This window comes from Bombina bombina, chromosome 5, assembly GCF_027579735.1.
Source record: "Bombina bombina isolate aBomBom1 chromosome 5, aBomBom1.pri, whole genome shotgun sequence".
NCBI lineage: Eukaryota > Metazoa > Chordata > Amphibia > Anura > Bombinatoridae > Bombina > Bombina bombina.
The window spans coordinates 986,873,148-986,896,229 of NC_069503.1; the positions used below are offsets into that span (position 1 = coordinate 986,873,148).

The 23,082-nt window shown below is 37.2% G+C and overlaps 1 protein-coding gene across 1 annotated transcript in view; it reads right to left on the reverse strand.

Moving 5' to 3' along the window:
* The window catches only part of RAD54B (RAD54 homolog B), a 401,092-nt gene that overhangs the window by 93,125 nt on the left and 284,885 nt on the right, over positions 1-23,082 (reverse strand). Inside the window, exon 11 of the mRNA XM_053715205.1 lies at positions 14,329-14,495. Coding sequence (XP_053571180.1) covers positions 14,329-14,495 — 167 coding nt within the window. The remainder of the gene's footprint in view (positions 1-14,328; positions 14,496-23,082) is intronic.

The window sequence follows — 23,082 nt, forward strand, 5'->3', positions numbered from 1 at the left end:
CACAAACAGATTTGAGTAAAACCCCTGCCCCTGTTCTAGTTTTGGAACTGGGCAGATTACACCCATAGTATATAGGTCTTTTACACAGCGTAAGAATGCCTCTCTTTTTGTCTGGTCTACAGACAAACGTGAAAGATGAAATCTCCCTCTTGGGAGAAAATCCTTGAATTCTAGTCGATACCCCTGGGTCACGATTTCTAATGCCCAGGGATCCTGAACTTCCTTTGCCCAAGCCTGAGCAAAGAGAGAAAGTCTGCCCCCTACTAGATCCGGTCCCGGATCGGGGGCTACCCCTTCATGCTGTCTTGGTAGCAGTAGTGGGCTTCTTGGCTTTTTTACCTTTATTCCAGTTCAGGTTAGGTCTCCAGACTGACTTGGATTGTGCAAAATTCCCCTCCTGCTTTGTGGCGGAGGAGGAAGTAGAGGGTCCACCTTTAAAATTTCAAAAGGAACCAAAATTATTTTGTTTGGCCCTCATTTTAACCGTCTTGTCCTGAGGAAGGGCATGGCCTTTACCTCCAGTAATGTCGGAAATGATCTCCTTTAGTTCAGGCCCGAATAGGGTCTTACCCTTAAAAGGAATAGCTAAAAGCTTAGGATTTAGATGACACATCAGCAGACCAAGAGTTAAGCCATAGCGCTCTACGCGCTAAAATGGCAAAGCCTGCATTCTTAGCCGCTAATTTAGCCATTTGGAAAGCGGTATCTGTAATAAAATAATTAGCTAGCTTTAGAGCCTTAATTCTATCCAAAATATCATCTAATGGGGTCTCAACCTTTAGAGACTCCTCTAGAGCCTCAAACCAAAAAGCTGCTGCAGTAGTTACTGGAACAATGCACGCTATAGGTTGCAGAAGAAAACCCTGATGAATAAACAATTTTTTAGAAGACCCTCTAATTTTTTATCCATAGGATCTTTGAAAGCACAACTGTCCTCAATAGGTATAGTTGTACGCTTAGCCAGGGTAGAAATAGCTCCCTCCACCTTAGGGACCGTCTGCCACGAATCACGAATGGTGTCAGATATGGGAAACATTTTCTTAAAAGTAGGAGGGGGAGAGAACGTAATGCCTGGTATATCCCATTCCTTAGTAACAATGTCCGAAATACTTCTAGGGACTGGAAAAACATTAGTGTAAGTAGGGACCTCTAGATATTTATCCATTTTACACAATTTCTCTGGTGGGATGACAATAGGGTCACAATCATCCAGAGTCGCTAAAACCTCCCTGAGTAACAAGCGGAGGTGTTCAAGCTTAAACTTAAAGGCCGTCACATCTGAGTCTGTTTGAGGGATCATCTTTCCTGAATCTGAAAGCTCTCTCTCAGACAGCAAGTCCCCCACCCCCAAATCAGAACACTGTGAGGGTACATCGGAGATGGCCAATAAAACATCAGAGGGCTCAGTATTTACTCTAATACCGTACCTGCTGCACTTACCCTGCAAACCTGGCAGTTTAGATAATACTTCTGTAAGGGTAGTTGACATAACTGCAGCCATATCTTGCAGGGTGAAAGAATTAGACGCGCTAGAAGTACTAGGCGTTGCTTGGGCGGGCGTTAAAGGTTGTGACACTTGGGGAGAAGTAGATGGCATAACCTGATTCTCTTCTGACTGAGAATCATACTGAGACATACTTTTATCTGCTAAAATATGTTCTTTCCCATGTAAGGCCCTTTCAGTACATGAGGGACACATTTGAAGTGGGGGTTCCACAATGGCTTCTAAACACATAGAACACTGACTTTCTTCAATGTCAGACATGTTGAACAGACTAGTAATAACAGCACAAGTCGTTAACAACCTTGATTACATAGGAAAAACAATCAGCAAAAAAAAAAACGAGTACTGCGCCTTTAAGAATAAAAAGAGTACACTGTTTTTTCAAAATTGCTAAAACATTATGCAAAATGATTAATTTTGATTATGTGTGAACCTAATGTGCAATCGGATATTGCACCACAAGTAAACAGGAGAGTTAACCTTTTAATTCGAGTGTTTAGCTGCCAAAAAGCGTTATGCAGAGAAAATTTGTTATAACTGCCCCTGCACCTCGCCACAGCTCTGCTGTGGCGCCTACCTGCCCCAAAGGACTGGGAAAACGATCCGGTCTCACTCCGAAAAACAGCCTCACAGTCTGGTCCCAACTGGAGCTAATGGCTGCTGTTCTCTCCAAGCTCTAACTGAGGCGCAAAATTAGGCCCCGCCCATCATCCTTGATGTGCAAACAACTTAAGCAACCGCATGGGAAGCGGTTTTAAGAAAAACGGCCATGAATAAATGTTATCTAATAAACATATATGCCATGTGGACCCCTCAGTATAACAAAATGTCAGCCCTGATAAGTCTCATATTTAATAAAGTAAGCGTTTCTAGGCTGCCCCAGTGTCTTCAACCATATAGCCCATAAGTGTCCCCTGTTGAAATCTCTCACAAGGATAATTATACACAAGTTTACAGTACCATCCTAACCAGGACTACTGTTTACCCCTTCCCAACCTGGGAAATATGTCAGCCCATTATGATCTACAAAAGTCTCCTCAGAATATAAATGACTGCACATACCTTAATGCTGCTTGCAGTAAGAAACGTTCGCCACACTGAAGATTTCTCTTGTACTCCTCAGCAAATTTTGTGGGAACAAATATGGATCTCAGTTACAACTGCTAAGATCATCAAACTCAAGGCAGAATTCTTCTTCTATGTCCTGCCTGAGGAAAAAATAGTACTCTCCGGTACCATTTAAAATAAAAAATTCTTGATTGAAGAAACTAAAAACTTTTAAAAATTAAAAATCATTTTATCACCACTTAACTTTACCCTTCCTATTACTAGCATAGGCAAAGAGAATGACTGGGGGGTGGAGTCAAGGGAGGAGCTATATAGACAGCTCTGCTGTGGTGCTCTTTGCCACTTCCTGTTAGTAGGAGGATAATATCCCACAAGTAAAGGATGAATCCGTGGACTCATCGTATCTTGTAGAAGAAAGTAAATTTTTACTTACCTGATAAATTAAGTTCTTTTACGATATGACGAGTCCACGGATTTCATCCTTACTTGTGGGATTTATCCTCCTGCTAACAGGAAGTGGCAAAGAGCACCACAGCAGAGCTGTATGTATAGCTCCTCCCTCCTCTCCACCCCCAGTCATTCGACCGAAGTTTAGGAAGAGAAAGGAAAAGCTAAAGGTGACTGAAGTTTACAAACAATAAATATAAAATAAATCTGTCTTAAAATAACACGGTGGGCCGTGGACTCGCCATATCGTAAAAGAAATTAATTTATCAGGTAAGCATAAATTTACTTTTCTTTTACAAAGATATGACGAGTCCACGGATTTCATCCTTACTTGTGGGATACCAATACCAAAGCTATAGGACACGGATGAAAGGGAGGGACAAGACAGGAACCTAAACGGAAGGCACCACTGCTTGAAGAACCTTTCTCCCAAGAACAGCCTCAGAAGAAGCAAAAGTATCAAATTTGTAAAATTTGGAAAAAGTATGAAGAGATGACCAAGTCGCAGCCTTGCAAATCTGTTCTACAGAAGCATCGTTTTTAAAAGCCCATGAGGAAGCCACACCCTAGTAGAATGAGCCGTAATTCTTTCAGGAGGCTGCTGTCCAGCAGTTTCATACGCCAGACGGAGGATACTCCTCAGCCAAAAAGAAAGAGAGGTAGCCGTAGCTTTCTGGCCCCTACGCTTACCAGAATAAACAATGAATAATGAAGATGATTGAGGGAAATCCTTAGTCGCCTGCAAGTAAAACTTCAAGGCACGGACCACGTCCAAGTTATGCAACTTACGCTCCTTATTAGAAGGAGGATTAGGACATAATGAAGGAACAACAATCTCCTGATTAATATTCTTATTTGAAACAACCTTAGGGAGGAACCCAGGTTTGGTACGTAAAACCACCTTATCAGAATGAAAGATAAGATAAGGTGAATCACATTGTAACGCTGAAAGCTCTGAAACTCTACGAGCAGAAGAAATAGCGACCAAAAATAAAACTTTCCAAGATAACAACTTAATATCTATGGAATGCATGGGTTCAAACGGAACCCCTTGAAGAACACTAAGAACTAAATTCAAACTCCAAAAATGATTGCATCCTATGAGCAAAAGTGAAATCACCCTTTAAAGAGACATTTTAATTCAAAAAATATACTTAAATAATGAAAACAGCCCCTGCACCTTGACACAGCTCTGCTGTGGCGCCTACATGCCCTCAGGGTACCAAATTTAGACTCGACAACGATCCGGTGACTGGAAAATAACTTAGGCCCCACCGGAGCTGATGCCTGCTGCCTTCCTAGTGAGAGGAAACTGCGCGTCTGAGCGTGCAAAAAAGCCCCGCCCATCATGGACGTCGCAATTATAAACTGACTAACCGCATGGGGAGCGGTTTGAAATAAAGCCATGTGGTCCCCAGAACATATAAACTCAAAGCATAAAACTGCAGCCCTGTACAATAAAATATTTTTCCATTTTATATAAGCTGCCTTTCCCAGTGTTAAGCCCAATTAAATATTGCCCATAGAACATAATATGTATGAAAAAAAAAATAGGCCTTTCAGTAACACCCTTAATTTCATAGGTCTACTGCTTACCCCTTCCCTTGCAGGGAAACAAATGTCAGCCAATTCTGATATAGCAAGTCTCCTCAGAAAATAAAAGACTGAACATACCTCAATGTTGTTAAAAACATGACACCGTTCTCCACACTGAAGATTTTCTTGCACTACCTTCAGAAACTCTGTGGAAAGAAGAATGGATCTTAGTAACGTCTGCTAAGATCATCAACCTCAGGGCAGAAAAGCTTCTTCATTCCATTTCTCCCTGAGGAAAATAGTACACACCGGTACCATTTTAAAATAAAAAACTTCTTGATTGAAGAATCTAAAACTAACACCTCACTTTACCTCTTCCTATTACTAACACAGGCAAAGAGAATAACTGGGGGTGGAGAGGAGGGAGGAGCTATATATACAGCTCTGCTGTGGTGGCTCTTTGCCACTTCCTGTTAGCAGGAGGATAAAACACACAAGTAAGGATGAAATCTGTGGACTCGTCATATCTTTGTAGAAGAAAGTATGAATTTAAAAAAATTATTATACAAATAAAATATAACATGTATAATTAGTTTATCATAGTAATTTTTATAAATTTCCGTTAATAGGTACATTATTTATTTTTATTTTGTTATGTGGATAGTTTTCATTGTCAACATATATATCAGTATTTCAGGCATGTTATAACACATTTTATTACAGCTCTGCTAACATGCATAATCCCTTTCTTTTATCAACATTTCTGCAAATAAACAAATCAAATACAAATTATTTTTAAAATAAGAATCTACCATAAAACATGACACTTTTGATAGCTTAAATGAAAACTACATCTGTCCATGTGATTGTGTGCTATATTTATCTGTATGTTGCTGTAGTGCAATTTAGAGAGTTTCAAGATGACAATGGTATGTGACAAAAATTTCAGCTTTAGGACCTGAGTAACTTCCAGGAAGCAGTAAAGGGACATTAAACACAAATTGCAAGCTACATGACAATGCAACTTCATATCTGAAAATAATTTTGCAGAGAATAATATAGCTCTTATTTGTCAAACATATATATTTTTCTATGTTTTTTTCTTTTCATTGATTTCCACGAAACAAATTACTCTTGCAAACCAATCACAAACTAATACACTTGTTTGCATATGTGAATTTAAAGATATTATGGTAAACCTTATCTTCCCTTAAAGGGACATTAAACACTAAATACATCCTAGATAGAATGATTCATTCAAAGAAAAGATTAGTCCATGACTAACATGTAGATGTATTTTTTAAAGTTTCATTAGTTGTTTAAAAAGTGACAAAATAAGTGTAAAGTTTTAGTGTCTAAAAAACACTGGGAGCTGCCATGTTGTAACTTGTGTTACCTTCTCTGCTGTGGCCAATTAGGGTCAGTTATAAATAGGTCACTAGAGTGTGCAGCCAATGGTTGTGCTGGGTTTAACAGTGTTCTGCACTTCCATTTCTAACAAGAACTGAAAAGCTCACAATTTCAGAATGGAATTACAGGCAAAGAGGACAAAATAATTAATGAAAGTATATTGCAGAGTTGTTTTATATATACAATTTATCATTTTACAGGGAGTGCAGAATTGTTAGGCAAGTTGTATTTTTGAGGATTAATTTTATTATTGAACAACAACCATGTTCTCAATGAACCCCAAAAACTCATTAATATCAAAGCTGAATAGTTTTGGAAGTAGTTTTTAGTTTGTTTTTAGTTATAGCTATTTTAGGGGGATATCTGTGTGTGCAGGTGACTATTACTGTGCATAATTATTAGGCAACTTAACAAAAAACAAATATATACCCATTTCAATTATTTATTTTTACCAGTGAAACCAATATAACAGCTCAACATTCACAAATATACATTTCTGACATTCAAAAACAAAACAAAAACAAATCAGTGACCAATATAGCCACCTTTCTTTGCAAGGACACTCAAAAGTCTGCCATCCATGGATTCTGTCAGTGTTTTGATCTGTTCACCATCAACATTGCGTGCAGCAGCAACCACAGCCTCCCAGACACTGTTCAGAGAGGTGTACTGTTTTCCCTCCTTGTAAATCTCACATTTGATGATGGACCACAGGTTCTCAATGGGGTTCAGATCAGGTGAACAAGGAGGCCATGTCATTAGATTTTCTTCTTTTATACCCTTTCTTGCCAGCCACGCTGTGGAGTACTTGGACGTGTGTGATGGAGCATTGTCCTGCATGAAAATCATGTTTTTCTTGAAGGATGCAGACTTCTTCCTGTACCACTGCTTGAAGAAGGTGTCTTCCAGAAACTGGCAGTAGGACTGGGAGTTGAGCTTGACTCCATCCTCAACCCGAAAAGGCCCCACAAGCTCATCTTTGATGATACCAGCCCAAATCAGTACTCCACCTCCACCTTGCTGGCGTCTGAGTCGGACTGGAGCTCTCTGCCCTTTACCAATCCAGCCACGGGCCCATCCATCTGGCCCATCAAGACTCACTCTCATTTCATCAGTCCATAAAACCTTAGAAAAATCAGTCTTGAGATATTTCTTGGCCCAGTCTTGACGTTTCAGCTTGTGTGTCTTGTTCAGTGGTGGTCGTCTTTCAGCCTTTCTTACCTTGGCCATGTCTCTGAGTATTGCACACCTTGTGCTTTTGGGCACTCAAGTGATGTTGCAGCTCTGAAATATGGCCAAACTGGTGGCAAGTGGCATCTTGGCAGCTGCACGCTTGACTTTTCTCAGTTCATGGGCAGTTATTTTGCGCCTTGGTTTTTCCACACGCTTCTTGCGACCCTGTTGACTATTTTGAATGAAACGCTTGATTGTTCGATGATCTCGCTTCAGAAGCTTTGCAATTTTAAGAGTGCTGCATCCCTCTGCAAGATATCTCACTATTTTTTACTTTTCTGAGCCTGTCAAGTCCTTCTTTTGACCCATTTTGCCAAAGGAAAGGAAGTTGCCTAATAATTATGCACACCTGATATAGGGTGTTAATGTCATTAGACCACACCCCTTCTCATTACAGAGATGCACATCACCTAATATGCTTAATTGGTAGTAGGCTTTCGAGCCTATACAGCTTGGAGTAAGACAACATGCATAAAGAGGATGATGTGGTCAAAATACTCATTTGCCTAATAATTCTGCACTCCCTGTATATTACCATCCCAAAGTGTTTAATGTCCCTTTAAGGTGGTTTAAGGAAAACTCAACAAATGCTAGATAGAATGATGCAGTCAAAGAAAAACATAATTTATGTAAGAACTTACCTGATAAATTCCTTTCTTTCATATTAGCAAGGGTCCATGAGCTAGTGACGTATGGGATATACATTCCTACCAGGAGGGGCAAAGTTTCCCAAACCTCAAAATGCCTACAAATACACCCCTCACCACACCCACAAATCAGTTTAACGAATAGCCAAGAAGTGGGGTGATAAGAAAAAAGTGCGAAAGAATAAGGAATTGGAATAATTGTGCTTTATATAAAAAAATCATAACCACCACAAAAAGGGTGGGCCTCATGGACTCTTGCTAATATGAAAGAAATGAATTTATCAGGTAAGTTCTTACATAAATTATGTTTTCTTTCATGTAATTAGCAAGAGTCCATGAGCTAGTGACGTATGGGATAATGACTACCCAAGATGTGGATCTTTCCACGCAAGAGTCACTAGAGAGGGAGGGATAAAATAAAGACAGCCAATTCCGCTGAAAAATAATCCACACCCAAAATAATTTAAATTTTATAATGAAAAAAAACTGAAAATATAAGCAGAAGATTCAAACTGAAACAGCTGCCTGAAGTACTTTTCTACCAAAAACAGCTTCAGAAGAAGAAAACACATCAAAATGGTAGAATTTAGTAAAAGTATGCAAAGAAGACCAAGTTGCTGCTTTGCAAATCTGATCAACCGAAGCTTCATTCCTAAACGCCCAGGAAGTAGAAACTGACCTAGTAGAATGAGCTGTAATCCTTTGAGGCGGAGTTTTACCCGACTCGACATAAGCATGATGAATTAAAGATTTCAACCAAGATGCCAAAGAAATGGCAGAGGCCTTCTGACCTTTCCTGGAACCGGAAAAGATAACAAATAGACTAGAAGTCTTTCGGAAAGTCTTAGTAGCTTCAACATAATATTTCAAAGCTCTAACTACATCCAAAGAATGCAATGATTTCTCCTTAGAATTCTTAGGATTAGGACATAATGAAGGAACCACAATTTCTCTACTAATGTTGTTGGAATTCACAACCTTAGGTAAAAATTCAAAAGAAGTTCGCAACACCGCCTTATCCTGGTGAAAAATCAGAAAAGGAGATTCACAAGAAAGAGCAGATAATTCAGAAACTCTTCTGGCAGAAGAGATGGCCAAAAGGAACAAAACTTTCCAAGAAAGTAATTTAATGTCCAATGAATGCATAGGTTCAAACGGAGGAGCTTGAAGAGCCCTCAGAACCAAATTCAAACTCCAAGGAGGAGAAATTGACTTAATAACAGGTTTTATACGAACCAAAGCTTGTACAAAACAATGAATATCAGGAAGATTAGCAATCTTTCTGTGAAAAAGAACAGAAAGAGCAGAGATTTGTCCTTTCAAGGAACTTGCAGACAAACCTTTATCCAAACCATCCTGAAGAAACTGTAAAATTCTCGGAATTCTAAAAGAATGCCAGGAAAAATGATGAGAAAGACACCAAGAAATATAAGTCTTCCAGACTCTATAATATATCTCCCTAGATACAGATTTACGAGCCTGTAACATAGTATTAATCACAGAGTCAGAGAAACCTCTTTGACTAAGACTCAAGCGTTCAATCTCCATACCTTTAAATTTAAGGATTTGAGATCCTGATGGAAAAAAAGGACCTTGCGACAGAAGGTCTGGTCTTAACGGAAGAGTCCACGGTTGGCAAGAAGCCATCCGGACAAGATCCGCATACCAAAACTTGTGAGGCCATGCTGGAGCTACCAGCAGAACAAACGAGCATTCCTTCAGAATCTTGGAGATCACTCTTGGAAGAAGAACTAGAGGCGGAAAGATATAGGCAGGATGATACTTCCAAGGAAGTGACAATGCATCCACTGCTTCCGCTTGAGGATCCCTGGATCTGGACAGATACCTGGGAAGTTTCTTGTTTAGATGAGAGGCCATCAGATCTATTTCTGGAAGTCCCCACATTTGGACAATCTGAAGAAATACCTCTGGGTGAAGAGACCATTCGCCCGGATGCAACGTTTGGCGACTGAGATAATCCGCTTCCCAATTGTCTATGCCTGGGATATGGACCGCAGAAATTAGACAGGAGCTGGATTCCGCCCAAACCAGAATTCGAGATACTTCTTTCATAGCTAGAGGACTGTGAGTCCCTCCTTGATGATTGATGTATGCCACAGTTGTGACATTGTCTGTCTGAAAACAAATGAACGATTCTCTCTTTAGAAGAGGCCAAGACTGAAGAGCTCTGAAAATTGCACGGAGTTCCAAAATATTGATCGGTAATCTCACCTCCTGAGATTCCCAAACCCCTTGTGCCGTCAGAGACCCCCACACAGCTCCCCAACCTGTAAGACTTGCATCTGTTGAAATTACAGTCCAGGTCGGAAGAACAAAAGAAGCCCCCTGAACTAAACGATGGTGATCTGTCCACCACATCAGAGAGTGTCGTACAATCGGTTTTAAAAATATTTAATTGAGATATCTTTGTGTAATCCCTGCACCATTGGTTCAGCATACAGAGCTGAAGAGGTCGCATGTGAAAACGAGCAAAGGGGATCGCGTCCGATGCAGCAGTCATAAGACCTAGAATTTCCATGCATAAGGCTACCGAAGGGAATGATTGTGACTGAAGGTTTCGACAAGCTGATATCAATTTTAGACGTCTCTTGTCTGTCAAAGATAGAGTCATGGACACTGAATCTATCTGGAAACCCAAAAAGGTTACCCTTGTCTGAGGAATCAATGAACTTTTTAGTAAATTGATCCTCCAACCATGATCTTGATGAATCGGAATATGCAGATATGCATCCTGTAAATCTATTGTAGACATATAATGCCCTTGCTGAACAAAAGGCAGGATAGTCCTTACAGTTACCATTTTGAATGTTGGTATCCTTACATAACGATTCAATATTTTAGATCCAGAACTGGTCTGAAGGAATTCTCCTTCTTTGGTACAATGAAGAGATTTGAATAAAACCCCAGCCCCTGTTCCAGAACTGGAACTGGCATAATTACTCCAGCCAACTCTAGATCTGAAACACATTTCAGAAATGTTTGAGCCTTCTCTGGATTTACTGGGACACGGGAAAGAAAAAATCTCTTTGCAGGAGGTCTTATCTTGAAACCAATTCTGTACCCTTCTGAAACAATGTTCTGAATCCAAAGATTGTGAACGGAATTGATCCAAATTTCTTTGAAAAAACGTAATCTGCCCCCTACCAGCTGAGCTGGAATGAGGGCCGCACCTTCATGTGGACTTAGGAGCTGGCTTTGATTTTCTAAAAGGCTTGGATTTATTCCAGACTGGAGATGGTTTCCAAACTGATACCACTCCTGAGGATGAAGGATAAGGCTTTTGTTCCTTGTTGTGACGAAAGGAACGAAAACGATTATTAGACCTGAATTTACCTTTAGACTTTTTATCCTGTGGTAAAAAAGTTCCTTTCCCTCCAGTAACAGTTGAGATAATAGAATCCAACTGAGAACCAAATAATTTATTACCCTGGAAAGAAAGGGAAAGCAGAGTAGACTTAGAAGACATATCAGCATTCCAAGTTTTAAGCCATAAAGCTCTTCTAGCTAAAATAGCTAGAGACATATACCTGACATCAACTCTAATGATATCAAAGATGGCATCACAAATAAAATTATTATCATGTTGAAGCAGAATAATAATGCTATGAGAATTATGATCTGTTACTTGTTGCGCTAAAGCTTCCAACCAAAAAGTTGAAGCTGCAGCAACATCCGCCAAAGATATAGCAGGTCTAAGAAGATTACCTGAACACAAATAAGCTTTTCTTAGAAAGGATTCAATTTTCCTATCTAAAGGATCCTTAAAGGAAGTACCATCTGCCGTAGGAATAGTAGTGCGCTTAGCAAGAGTAGAGACAGCCCCATCAACCTTAGGGATTTTGTCCCAAAACTCTAATCTGTCAGATTGCACAGGATATAATTGCTTAAAACGTTTAGAAGGAGTAAATGAATTACCCAAATTATTCCATTCCCTGGAAATTACTTCAGAAATAGCACCAGGAACAGGAAAAACTTCTGGAATAACTACAGGAGATTTAAAAACCTTATCTAAACGTTTAGATTTAGTATCAAGAGGACCAGAATCCACAATTTCTAATGCAATTAGGACTTCTTTAAGTAAAGAACGAATAAATTCCATTTTAAATAAATATGAAGATTTATCAGCATCAACCTCTGAGACAGAATCCTCTGAACCAGAAGAACCACTATCAGAATCAGAATGATGATGTTCATTTAAAAATTGATCTGAACAATGAGAAGTTTTAAAAGACTTTTTATGTTTACTAGAAGGAGGAATAACAGACATAGCCTTCTTAATGGATTTAGAAACAAAATCTCTTATGTTATCAGGAACACTCTGAGTATTAGATGTTGACGGAACAGCAACAGGTAATGGAACTTTACTAAAGGAAATATTATCTGCATTAACAAGTTTGTCATGACATTCAATACAAACAATAGCTGGAGGAATAGCTACCAAAAGTTTACAGCAGATACACTTAGCTTTGGTAGCTCCAGCACCAGGCAGCGATTTTCCAGAAGTATCTTCTGACTCAGTTGCAACGTGGGACATCTTGCAATATGTAATAGAAAAAAACAACATATAAAGCAAAATTAATCAAATTCCTTAAATGACAGTTTCAGGAATGGGAAAAAATGCCAGTGAACAAGCTTCTAGCAACCAGAAGCAATAAATAATGAGACTTAAATAATGTGGAGACAAAAGTGACGCCCATATTTTTTTTAGCGCCAGATAAGACGCCCACATTATTTGGCGCCTAAATGCTTTTGGCGCCAAAAAATTACGCCACATCCGGAACGCCGACACTTTTGGCGCAAAAGAACGTAAAAAATGACGCAACTTCCGGCGACACGTATGACGGCGGAAACAGAAAAAAATTTTGCGCCAAAAAAGTCAGCGCCAAGAATGACGCAATAAAATGAAGCATTTTCAGCCCCCGCGAGCCTAACAGCCCACAGGGAAAAAGTCAAATTTTAAGGTAAGAAAAAAATGATTGATTCAAATGCATTATCCCAAATATGAAACTGACTGTCTGAAATAAGGAATGTTGAACATCCTGAGTCAAGGCAAATAAATGTTTGAATACATATATTTAGAACTTTATAAAAAAGTGCCCAACCATAGCTTAGAGTGTCACAGAAAATAAGACTTACTTACCCCAGGACACTCATCTACATGTTGTAGAAAGCCAAACCAGTACTGAAACGAAAATCAGCAGAGGTAATGGTATATATAAGAGTATATCGTCGATCTGAAAAGGGAGGTAAGAGATGAATCTCTACGACCGATAACAGAGAACCTATGAAATAGACCCCGTAGAAGCAGATCATTGAATTCAAATAGGCAATACTCTCCTCAGATCCCTCTGACATTCACTGCACGCTGAGAGGAAAACCGGGCTCCAACCTGCTGCGGAGCGCATATCAACGTAGAATCTAGCACAAACTTACTTCACCACCTCCATAGGAGGCAAAGTTTGTAAAACTGATTTGTGGGTGTGGTGAGGGGTGTATTTGTAGGCATTTTGAGGTTTGGGAAACTTTGCCCCTCCTGGTAGGAATGTATATCCCATACGTCACTAGCTCATGGACTCTTGCTAATTACATGAAAGAAAGATTAATCTGAGAATAACATGTAGGTGTATTTTTTAAAGTTTCATTAGCTGTTTAAATATTGACAAAACAAGTTGTAGGGTCTATAAATCAATGGGAGCTGCCATGTTGTAACTTAGGTTACATTCTCTGCTGTGGCCAATTAGAGACCGTTATAAATAGGCCACTAGAGTGTGCAGCCAATGGCTTTGTGGAATATAACAATGCTCTGCACTTACATTTCTAACAGCCACTGAAATGCTCACTATTTAAAAAATGGAATTACAGGAAAAGAGGACAAAATAAATAATGAAAGTATATTGCAGATTTATATATATATATATATATATATATATATATATGATTTATCATTTTATATTACCATCTAAAAAGTGTTTAATGTCCCTTTAAGCAGTTAATAATCATTTATTAAACAGGAATTTAAAAATAAATAGTTATATAGTCCTTTCTGATCTCAATATAAATACAAAATAGATATTATTTATATATACACAATATTATTCACACCTAAAGTACTGTGTATGTCAACTACTACTGCAAAGAATGCAAATCTGTAATCCAACATAAGAGAGCAAATGACTAGAGAGACAAGGTGACGGAGGAGGGGGTAAACATTAGCTCACAGAAATTAGATAACAGTATTAACCGCAAGCCTTTCTGGGAGAAATAAATAATGAATGTATATTGCATTGATGTTATACTTTTAATAATAATAAAAAATATGCATTGCTAAATTTTGAATTAATGTCCCTTTAATGCAAGATCATAAGAGAACAGATGAGGATGTGTATCTTGTTCTACTGTAACAAAATTATTTTTTCTTACACATTTCAGGATGTACTTAATTAGGCAACGTTTAACACTTACTTCTCAGATGGGCTGTGCTCCCGTATTGCTGATAACAACTTGGTTAAAACTAGTAGTTTTCCAGATTCAGATTCTGAAATTGCATCTAAGTTGTAGTTATGTGGAAAAAGTTCCATTAAACCTTCATAGATGTTATGTTCATCATGATCAGGATTTTTTTCTTTGTCCTAATAAAAATAAAATGATCACTGTTACTTCCCATTGCTATATTATTTTGTTAAAGTAGATGGTCCTTTACGTTTTGTTACATTGTGCACAGTGATTGCTGAATCTGTTAACACCACCACTGAATATTTATAAAGACTGCAAAATATTTTTTTTTTTTGCACTAAAAGTGACATGAAACCAACATTTTTTATTTTATGATTAAAATACAGCATACGGTTTTTAACAACTTTCCATTTGCTTCTTTCCCTCAGTATTGAAGGAACAGCAATGCACTACTGGGAGCTAGATGACCATATCTGAGAGCAAATGACAAAAGGCATATATTTGCATTCACCAATCAGCGGCTAGTAGTCTATTGCTGCTCCTGGATCAATGTAGATATACTTTTCAACGAAGGATAAGAAAAGAGCAGATTCGATAACAGAAGTAGATTATGAAAAGACGAATAAAAAAAAAATAATCACAAAACTGTGCAGAACAGAAAAGCAAGGTGAAAAATAACTACAAAAAAATAAAAATAAAATAAATCACACATAAAATATTAGGCAATGGTTTAACACCAAAACTGGCACAAGCTGAGAAACAAGATCCCTGCTCAAAGTTTAAAAGAAAAACAAGCCTATTACAACTTGTAAGGAGCTATATAATGATTGATGGAAGCAAATATAAAGTGGGTACAATGGTACAGCAAGAATACAGCATTTAATATCTTCCAGTGCAGCAAACATGGAATCTCACACTGCAAAATGTCTTTCTAACATTCCAAAACACTGGGCCAGATTGGTCCATCTAGATACTAGGAGATCACCAGTGGACTTCTATTAACACGGCCAGTTCTGGAGTGCCTCTCCCTCTCCTCTGTGCATAGGCACTGCCATTCCTTTACATGCAACTGCCTGACTGCTATAAAAGTGTGGCAGCTAGATCCAGCCTGCTCTGGTTCTTTCACTACCATTAGATGTTCCTAGGGCATGCATCTGGTGTGAAGTCTGATGTTTGTGAATATTGGTGGAATAAGGGGATTGCTTGAAGCATGCAGCTGTCTTGTCATGTAGCTGCCAAAGTGTTTGTCAGGCCAAGTTTCAGGTCCGAGAACTGATATTTGGGAATATGCTGGGCATAGACGCTATATAAAGGGGTGCATTAGGTCTGCGGCACAGAAATATCTCAATTACACCATCTTCTCTGTCTTACATATAGTGATTAACAAATTAAGAGAATGGTTGAACCCATAGCTCCTCAAAAACTTTGATTTTTTGTTCATCCTATAATTTTTTTATTTGGATGATGAAGGATAATGCTGACTGCTGCATAACATAGGAAGAAGGCTGGAATACTAATTTTGACTGAATTGATTCTCTTGGATTTTTTTATAAGCGTGTGTTAGACTGTTTTATATAAGGTATGTTGCACAGCTTTTTAGTATGTACTAGAAGAAAATTAAAACTTAAAGGGACACAAAAGTCAAAATAAACGTCTATGATTCAGATAGAGCATGAAGATTTAAGACACTTTCCCATTTACTTCCATTATCAAATTCTGCACAGTCTTTTTATATTCACACTTTGTAGGGGAAAAAGCTCCTACTGACTATGTGCACAAGCTCACAAGGTATATCTATAGTAGCCTGTGATTGGTTGATGTCTGTCACATGAGAGAGGGGGCTGGAAAATGGGAGAAAAAAATAAATTTTCCAGAAAAAAATCTACTGCTTAGTTAAAATTCAGTGCAAGTGTTATTGCATTGTCTTTTTAATATGACATTGTTAATGATGTAATTCTACTGAATTTAGTGGTAATTTAACTTACTGATTACATTTAAATTCTTCAATATTCGACTATTCTGTAAAAAAACTCTCTGCAAGTTCTACCCTTATAAATTGAGAATTGACTCTAAGTTCAATGCAAGTTATAGACAATTATCTAGATCCTGAAGAAAAGCATATTTCCCTTATAAAGTGTTCTTTCTTTTTCTTTAAACGTGGTAATGTGTTAGAGTCTTTTATTATTGTGTAATTGCTTGCACTTAACTATGTGTTTAAACCCCGCAACCAGAAAAGCACTCTGCCCTCATACGTATGGGCTTAGTGTATATAGGTTTTAAAATATATCAACTTTATTAGTTTTATTTAAAAAGGGTTACACACAATAAAAACAGTTGCAGCAAGTAAAATTGATTTTCAAACTAATGTAGTGAAAATGGTGGATAGTTACGAATTCTTATCCTGAATTGATATCATGGATAGTAACTCCAACCTAAAGAGGATTTGTGGTAAACCTTAATGGTAAAGGTATGTTTATAATCTGCTGTGGGCTAACATCCCTGCAAAATTGAGGCCAACCTCAAAGTGTGTACTCATAAATTGTATACCTCACTGAGTGTTATGTGTATACTAAAATAAATTGTACCCATATGTGCTCTGTGATAGAGTACTGCAACAGTAGTAGTATGGCTAGGTATTGATACCTTGTAAGTTACGTGTGCACTTATATATACAAATTACTTGTTAGTGTGCCCGTGGGTCACAATTAAAATATTAGTTGCTCCACAGATTAGAGGTATATCTCCGCCGTCATTTGTACAGCCCAATATCTAGAATGGAGCGTGTGTATATAAATAAAACCACAGGAATTACTGTGTATTCAAATGTTAAGTTACAGTGTAACCAATGACTCGCAACTAGCTTTGTATCGGTTGCTATTAATTATAAAGTTACATATCGTATACTTTTATTATACGATTTTCAGCAACCTCCAAAGGAGTGTAATACTTAGCGAGCAGGCTTATACAAATTACTTGTTAGTGTGCCCATGGGTCAGTGTTAGAATATTCATTGCTCCACAGATTAGATTAGAGGTATATCTCCGCCATCATATGTACAGCCCAATATCTAAAATGGAGTGTATGTATATAAATGAAACCAGTGTAATACTTAGCGAGGAGGCTTATACAGATTACTTGTTAGTGTGCCCGTTGGTCACAATTAGAATATTCATTGCTCCAAAGATTAGAGGTATATCTCCGCCGTCATGTGTACAGCCCAATATCTGAAATGGAGCGTGTGTGTATGAATGAAACCACAGGAGTTACTGTGTATTCAAACGTTAAGTTGTAACCAATGACTCGCAACTAACTTTGTATCGGTTGCTATTGATTAATTATAAAGTTACATATCGTATACTTTTGTTATATGATTTTCAGCAACCTACAAAGGAGTGTAATACTTAGCCAGGAGGCTTATACAAATTACTTGTTAGTGTGCCCGTGGGCTTAACACTAAAGCTCGCCACCAGGCAGGTATGTGCAGGATATGCGATTTATTTATTACAGCAGTAACCTAAATCAGCTGGTTTCAGAAACTTCCGAACGCAAGACTCGTATAGTCTACTGTGAATTGTATACATTTAGTATTAAACGTGCAAATAAATAAAAAATGTCTATATGCCCTAAGGTCACACTTAGATTGTGCAGTGTTCCACAAGTTAAGGAATACAGAAGCAACTGTAACCTTATCCTTAAGAAAAAAAGATAAGAAGGAATACAATAGAGTAGAAAACTCTTCAAACTGGTGAAATAGCTAAATGAAACAAAACTTCCAAAAAAAGAAGTTTAAAGGGATATTAAACCCAAAAATGTTCTTTCATGATTCAGATAGAGAATACAATTTTTAAAAACTTTCCAATTTTCGTCTATTATCAATTTTTTTTCATTCTTATGTTATTCTCTGTTGAAGAGATACCTAGGTAGGTAGCGTGCACATGTCTGCAGCACTACATGACAGGGAATAGTGCTGCCATCTAGTGCTCCTGCTAATATATAACATTGTTACAAAACTGCTGCTGTATAGTGCTGCAGACACGTGCACACTCTTGAGCTTACATTTCTGCTTTCAAAATAAGGATAACAAGAAAACAAAGAAAATATTATAAATAGAAATAAATTAGAAAGTTGTTTAAAAGTTTATGTTATATCTAAATCATGACAGAAAAAAATTGGGTTTAATGTCCCTTTAATATTCACCTGATGCATAAGCCCAAAGAAAGAACCTACAAAATCCTCAAGACGAAATAAAGGTTCCAAGGAGGAAAAATTTAATAATAGGCTTAATTCTAGGTCAGGCTAGAACTAAACCATGAATGTCAGAAAGATAGTCTTCTTACGGGACATAACTAAAAAGGACAGAAAACTGAGCCTTCAAAAGAACTGGCAGATAAAACCTTATCCAAACCATCCTGTAAAAATAGCAAGAAATCTGGGAATTCAAAAAGAATGTCAAGAAAAAAACTTTGTGAATACCAAAATTCCAGACCTTTATATAACAATTCCCATAGTCACAGGGTTACAAGCTTGAATACGAAACTCGATAACAACAAATAGTTCAAAGGATTTCTGATTCTATCTCCATGCCATCAAGCCAAGAGAACTATACTCTGGATAGAAAGAAGGACCTGAAAATAGAAGGTGTGGAAGCAAAAGAAGCAGTCAAGGTGATAAACTGGATAATAGAACCAAAACTCCATATCAAATACTGCAGGAACAAGTGGGAGCAAAACAGAATCACCAAAGTTCTTCCTGACAAATTTTGGCATTCACTATGGAAAGAAGACCAGAGGAGGAAAAAAATATAGGCTAGCCAGAATGACCACTGAACTACCAGGTCATCCACAAACATAGTTCAAAGATACCTGGATCTTACACAGTACCTGGGAAAATTGAGATTCAACCGGAAAGCCATCAGCACTATCGCTTGGTGAACCCAAAGATCTATTATTTGATACAACATAACTAGATGAAGAGACCACTCTTTTAAACAGAAAAACTGAAGACTGAGAAAAAAATTGCTTTACATTTATACAGTCCTGAACAGCAAAATTCAGATAGCAATAAGCTTCTGCCAAGGAAAGAAATAGAGATACTATCTTCATAACTAAGGCACTGACATAAGATAAAGATGTAACATAGTCTAATCTGAAACAGAGAAAAAAAAAATCCCTTTTAATCAAGGCCAAATCTGAAGAGCCCTGAGATTTAAAACATCAATAGGTAACCTCACCTCCTGAGGAACCCAAACTCCTTGTGCCTTCTGAGAGCCGCAGATGGCCCTCCCATCTTGAAAAAAAACTAACTTGCATCTGTAGAGATTAAAGACAAAAGAAGCCCCCTGGAATGTAAATGAGACCTCAGAGACAACTGAGAAAGGTCCCTGTATCATAAAGAAAACATACAAAACTGAAGAGGACTCATGGAAGTGAGCAAATGGAATAACAATCATGGCCAAAAACATGAGACCTGACACCTCCAAGCAAAGGAGACTGAAGGTTCTAACAGGCAAACCCCATTTTCAACCATCTTTGCACTGCCAAAGAAAGTCTTATAGAAACTGAATCTATAAAAAAAAACAAAAAAAAACTGAAAAGCAATCTTTATCTGAGGAACCAGTAAATTGTTCGGAAAAAAATATTTTCAAGCTTTACTGTTAAAAAATGTATTGCCTAATAAAATGCATACTTTAATACATATGCTAAAAGCAAAATTGAACTCTTTGCTATTCGTAATAGGTATAATAGTTTATTCACAAAAAAAGAACAATCTTAAACAATAATGTATAATAACAACTTGTTTATATAAAAGTAAAATGAATCACTACATCACCAGATAGTGCATCATATATGTTCCACTTTGGCTGGGGATTCCCGCTTACTTCAGCCCGAACAATATAGAAGATCTGGGAGTTTCAGTTTTATATCCAAACGACACGTCTGTCCTTGGATTGAGAAGTCCAGGGAGTGAAAGTCCCAGATCCTTTATATACACTTTGTAATAATAGTTCTTACATTAGTTCTTGAAAAAGAGGTTATGAAACTGTCTATGTGTCTCTTATTCCTGTCAAGATGTATTCCGTCCAACAAATGGCTCAACCAAGGATGAGTCATTTGTTCTTTTACATATTGTTTTGTTCAGCATTTTTTCAATCGAAACAAGTTAAATATAAGCTTCAAGTCTATTCCATGTCAGCAACTCAGGATTTCTCTGTTTATATAGATTCATGTAGGCCAAGAAGACTGGTTCACATTCATCACACTCCTGCCATCTCACATTTGTATCACTTTCAGTCCTTGAACCAATCTTATTGACCATATGAATAAGCAGAACATTCGATAAGCCAAGTAGCAATTCCGTAACATTAATATACAAATTAGGATTGCTATCACCAATATTGGGAGAATTATCCAATTTATAATCTGAGTAGCTGATGGCGAATATCCTATAAAAATATCATACCAATGATGTTGTGTAGCTTTTTCAATATTTGAGCCTATTTTAACTAAATCCTGTCCAATTATAGTTGTTTATATAACTTGATGTTGCCAAGTCTGATTCAACAATTTTATATGTGCCAATTCTGATCTACTCATGATGTAAAAAGATAAATTCCATTTGGGAATCATCATTGTATTTGGTAGCCACAGGGAACTCACATTTATATGAAGTTCAGGATGTAATATATAGGTCCTATTTTCCCATTTAAAAATAGTAAGATTAGATATATATCCAGCAAAAGGTAATTGCATATGAGGTATCACCTCCTCATTAGTAACTATACATAGTGTTTGTGAAGCTATTTCAATCAACATTTTCCATTGTATAGGTAGGATTGTCCAATCACAGACGTTAATAGTATTTTGCAATAAACATGGTTCATATAGTCTGGAATGAACAGTACATACCACTCCTATCATTTCTTCACATACATTTAAATCATGTGTTAAATTATTAGTATCAATATGGGTACCTTTAAACTGAGGCATCCAATATGCACTTCCTAACATCATAGGTAAAGCTATAAATTTGCACATAATATATATGTCGGTAATATTATATAATTGTATATTTCCTTTACATACTGTATCATTACAATTGATTAAAACACTTTCCAACTTTATCTACATGTTGAAATTTTTTATGTTCAATAATTGTTTCCATAATCAATCTAGTTTGAGCAGCATTTTTTTGTTGGATTTGATTTAATGTTTTAATACTACACACTGTCCAATGAATAAAGGAAGATAAATTATGAGTTAAATCCTACCCCCAATAAGTCGTGGCATTAACCAAATCCAATACATCAAAACTAATATCTAATTGTTTTTGTTGTGTCTTAAAAGTATTAGGCATCCATCTAGCTTGATATCTTAAAGCCTTGTTCATGCCTTGTCCCACATAATGTAATCTATTCACTAAAGTTTCTATATTAAATCCATTCAGTGTTCCTGCAATTGTACTGTATGATTCTTACAAGGTATCATACCATGCTCTTTGGGTTCGTATTTTACACTCTGTTGTTGGTGGAAATTGAACTTCTACATCTTCAAACATCTTTTGTACATTTAATCCAACCTTTCTACAAGTTGAAGGTATCCTTTACATTTTTCCTGGATCAATAACTGTACTATTCTTAATAATTAAAATAATATATTGTGCCCATAAATTTTGATTACTTATTTTGGAAGAATTATAACACACAAATACATTCAAGTTTGACATATTATACACAAGTATTCCCTTAGTATACGTATAAGGTAGAACTGTGGAACTATTTTGTGCTAATGTTTGAATAGTTTGTATTCTTTCTTGAACAGTGATCCATATATACCCCAAATCGACTCCAGTACAGCATATTGAAGTCAGATTTTGCATATGTATAGTTCCGGTATCATCATATAAACAGTAATTCGGTCGATACTTTTGTCCTGATGGGGGTGTCCAAAGATATCCTGGATTAACAGTCACATTGGCTATATTACAAAAGGTGTTGCCATCACACGTGTAAGTATCCTATTGTCGAATTCGTGTTCGATTCACCCATCCCCACCTAACAGTTTGACTTACTTTCTGTACAATCTCTTCTCCTGGTGTAACGGCGTGTGTGCCTCAAAAAGCTTTCCATGGAGGCCAAAAATAGGAATCCATATACTGAATTTCAGCCAAACACAATTTTATTCTCGAAGTTAAAATTTTTCCCTCAGGTATATATCCCCATTGTTCTTTATCTGGTCTCATTACTAATAAAGTTTTATCATTGCCTACAGCAATTACTTCAGCGGCATCTGGCGGTCTTTGAAGATTTTGAATACATATTTTAGCAACTACATTTTTAATATTTGATAAACCAAAGCCCTTTTCTCCTCTTCCTGTTAATGTAGTTGGGGGTTCACCCTCTATAATAGTTGCCATGAACAAAGGAATTAACAACTAAACTATTCTGTTCCCTTTCTTGAATATGTAATATTTGTTTTCCATTGTTCACTAAAATTACTTTAATTTCTCCTTGATAATCAGCATCTATAACTCCTCATAGTACTGATATACCCCATTTAGCTAAGCTAGATCTTGAGGCTAATTGTCCATAGTGTTCAGGGGGTATCTGGCATCCTATTCCAGTTTTAACAATGCATCTAAGAATGAGCCTCTCTGGCTTTATACACCCTTCCAATGCACTATAATAAGAGCACCTGAGCAACTGTGTGGGGTGGGGTGCTAGAAACCATGAAGATGGTTAGTCTTCCTTTAAATACAAATGTTTCT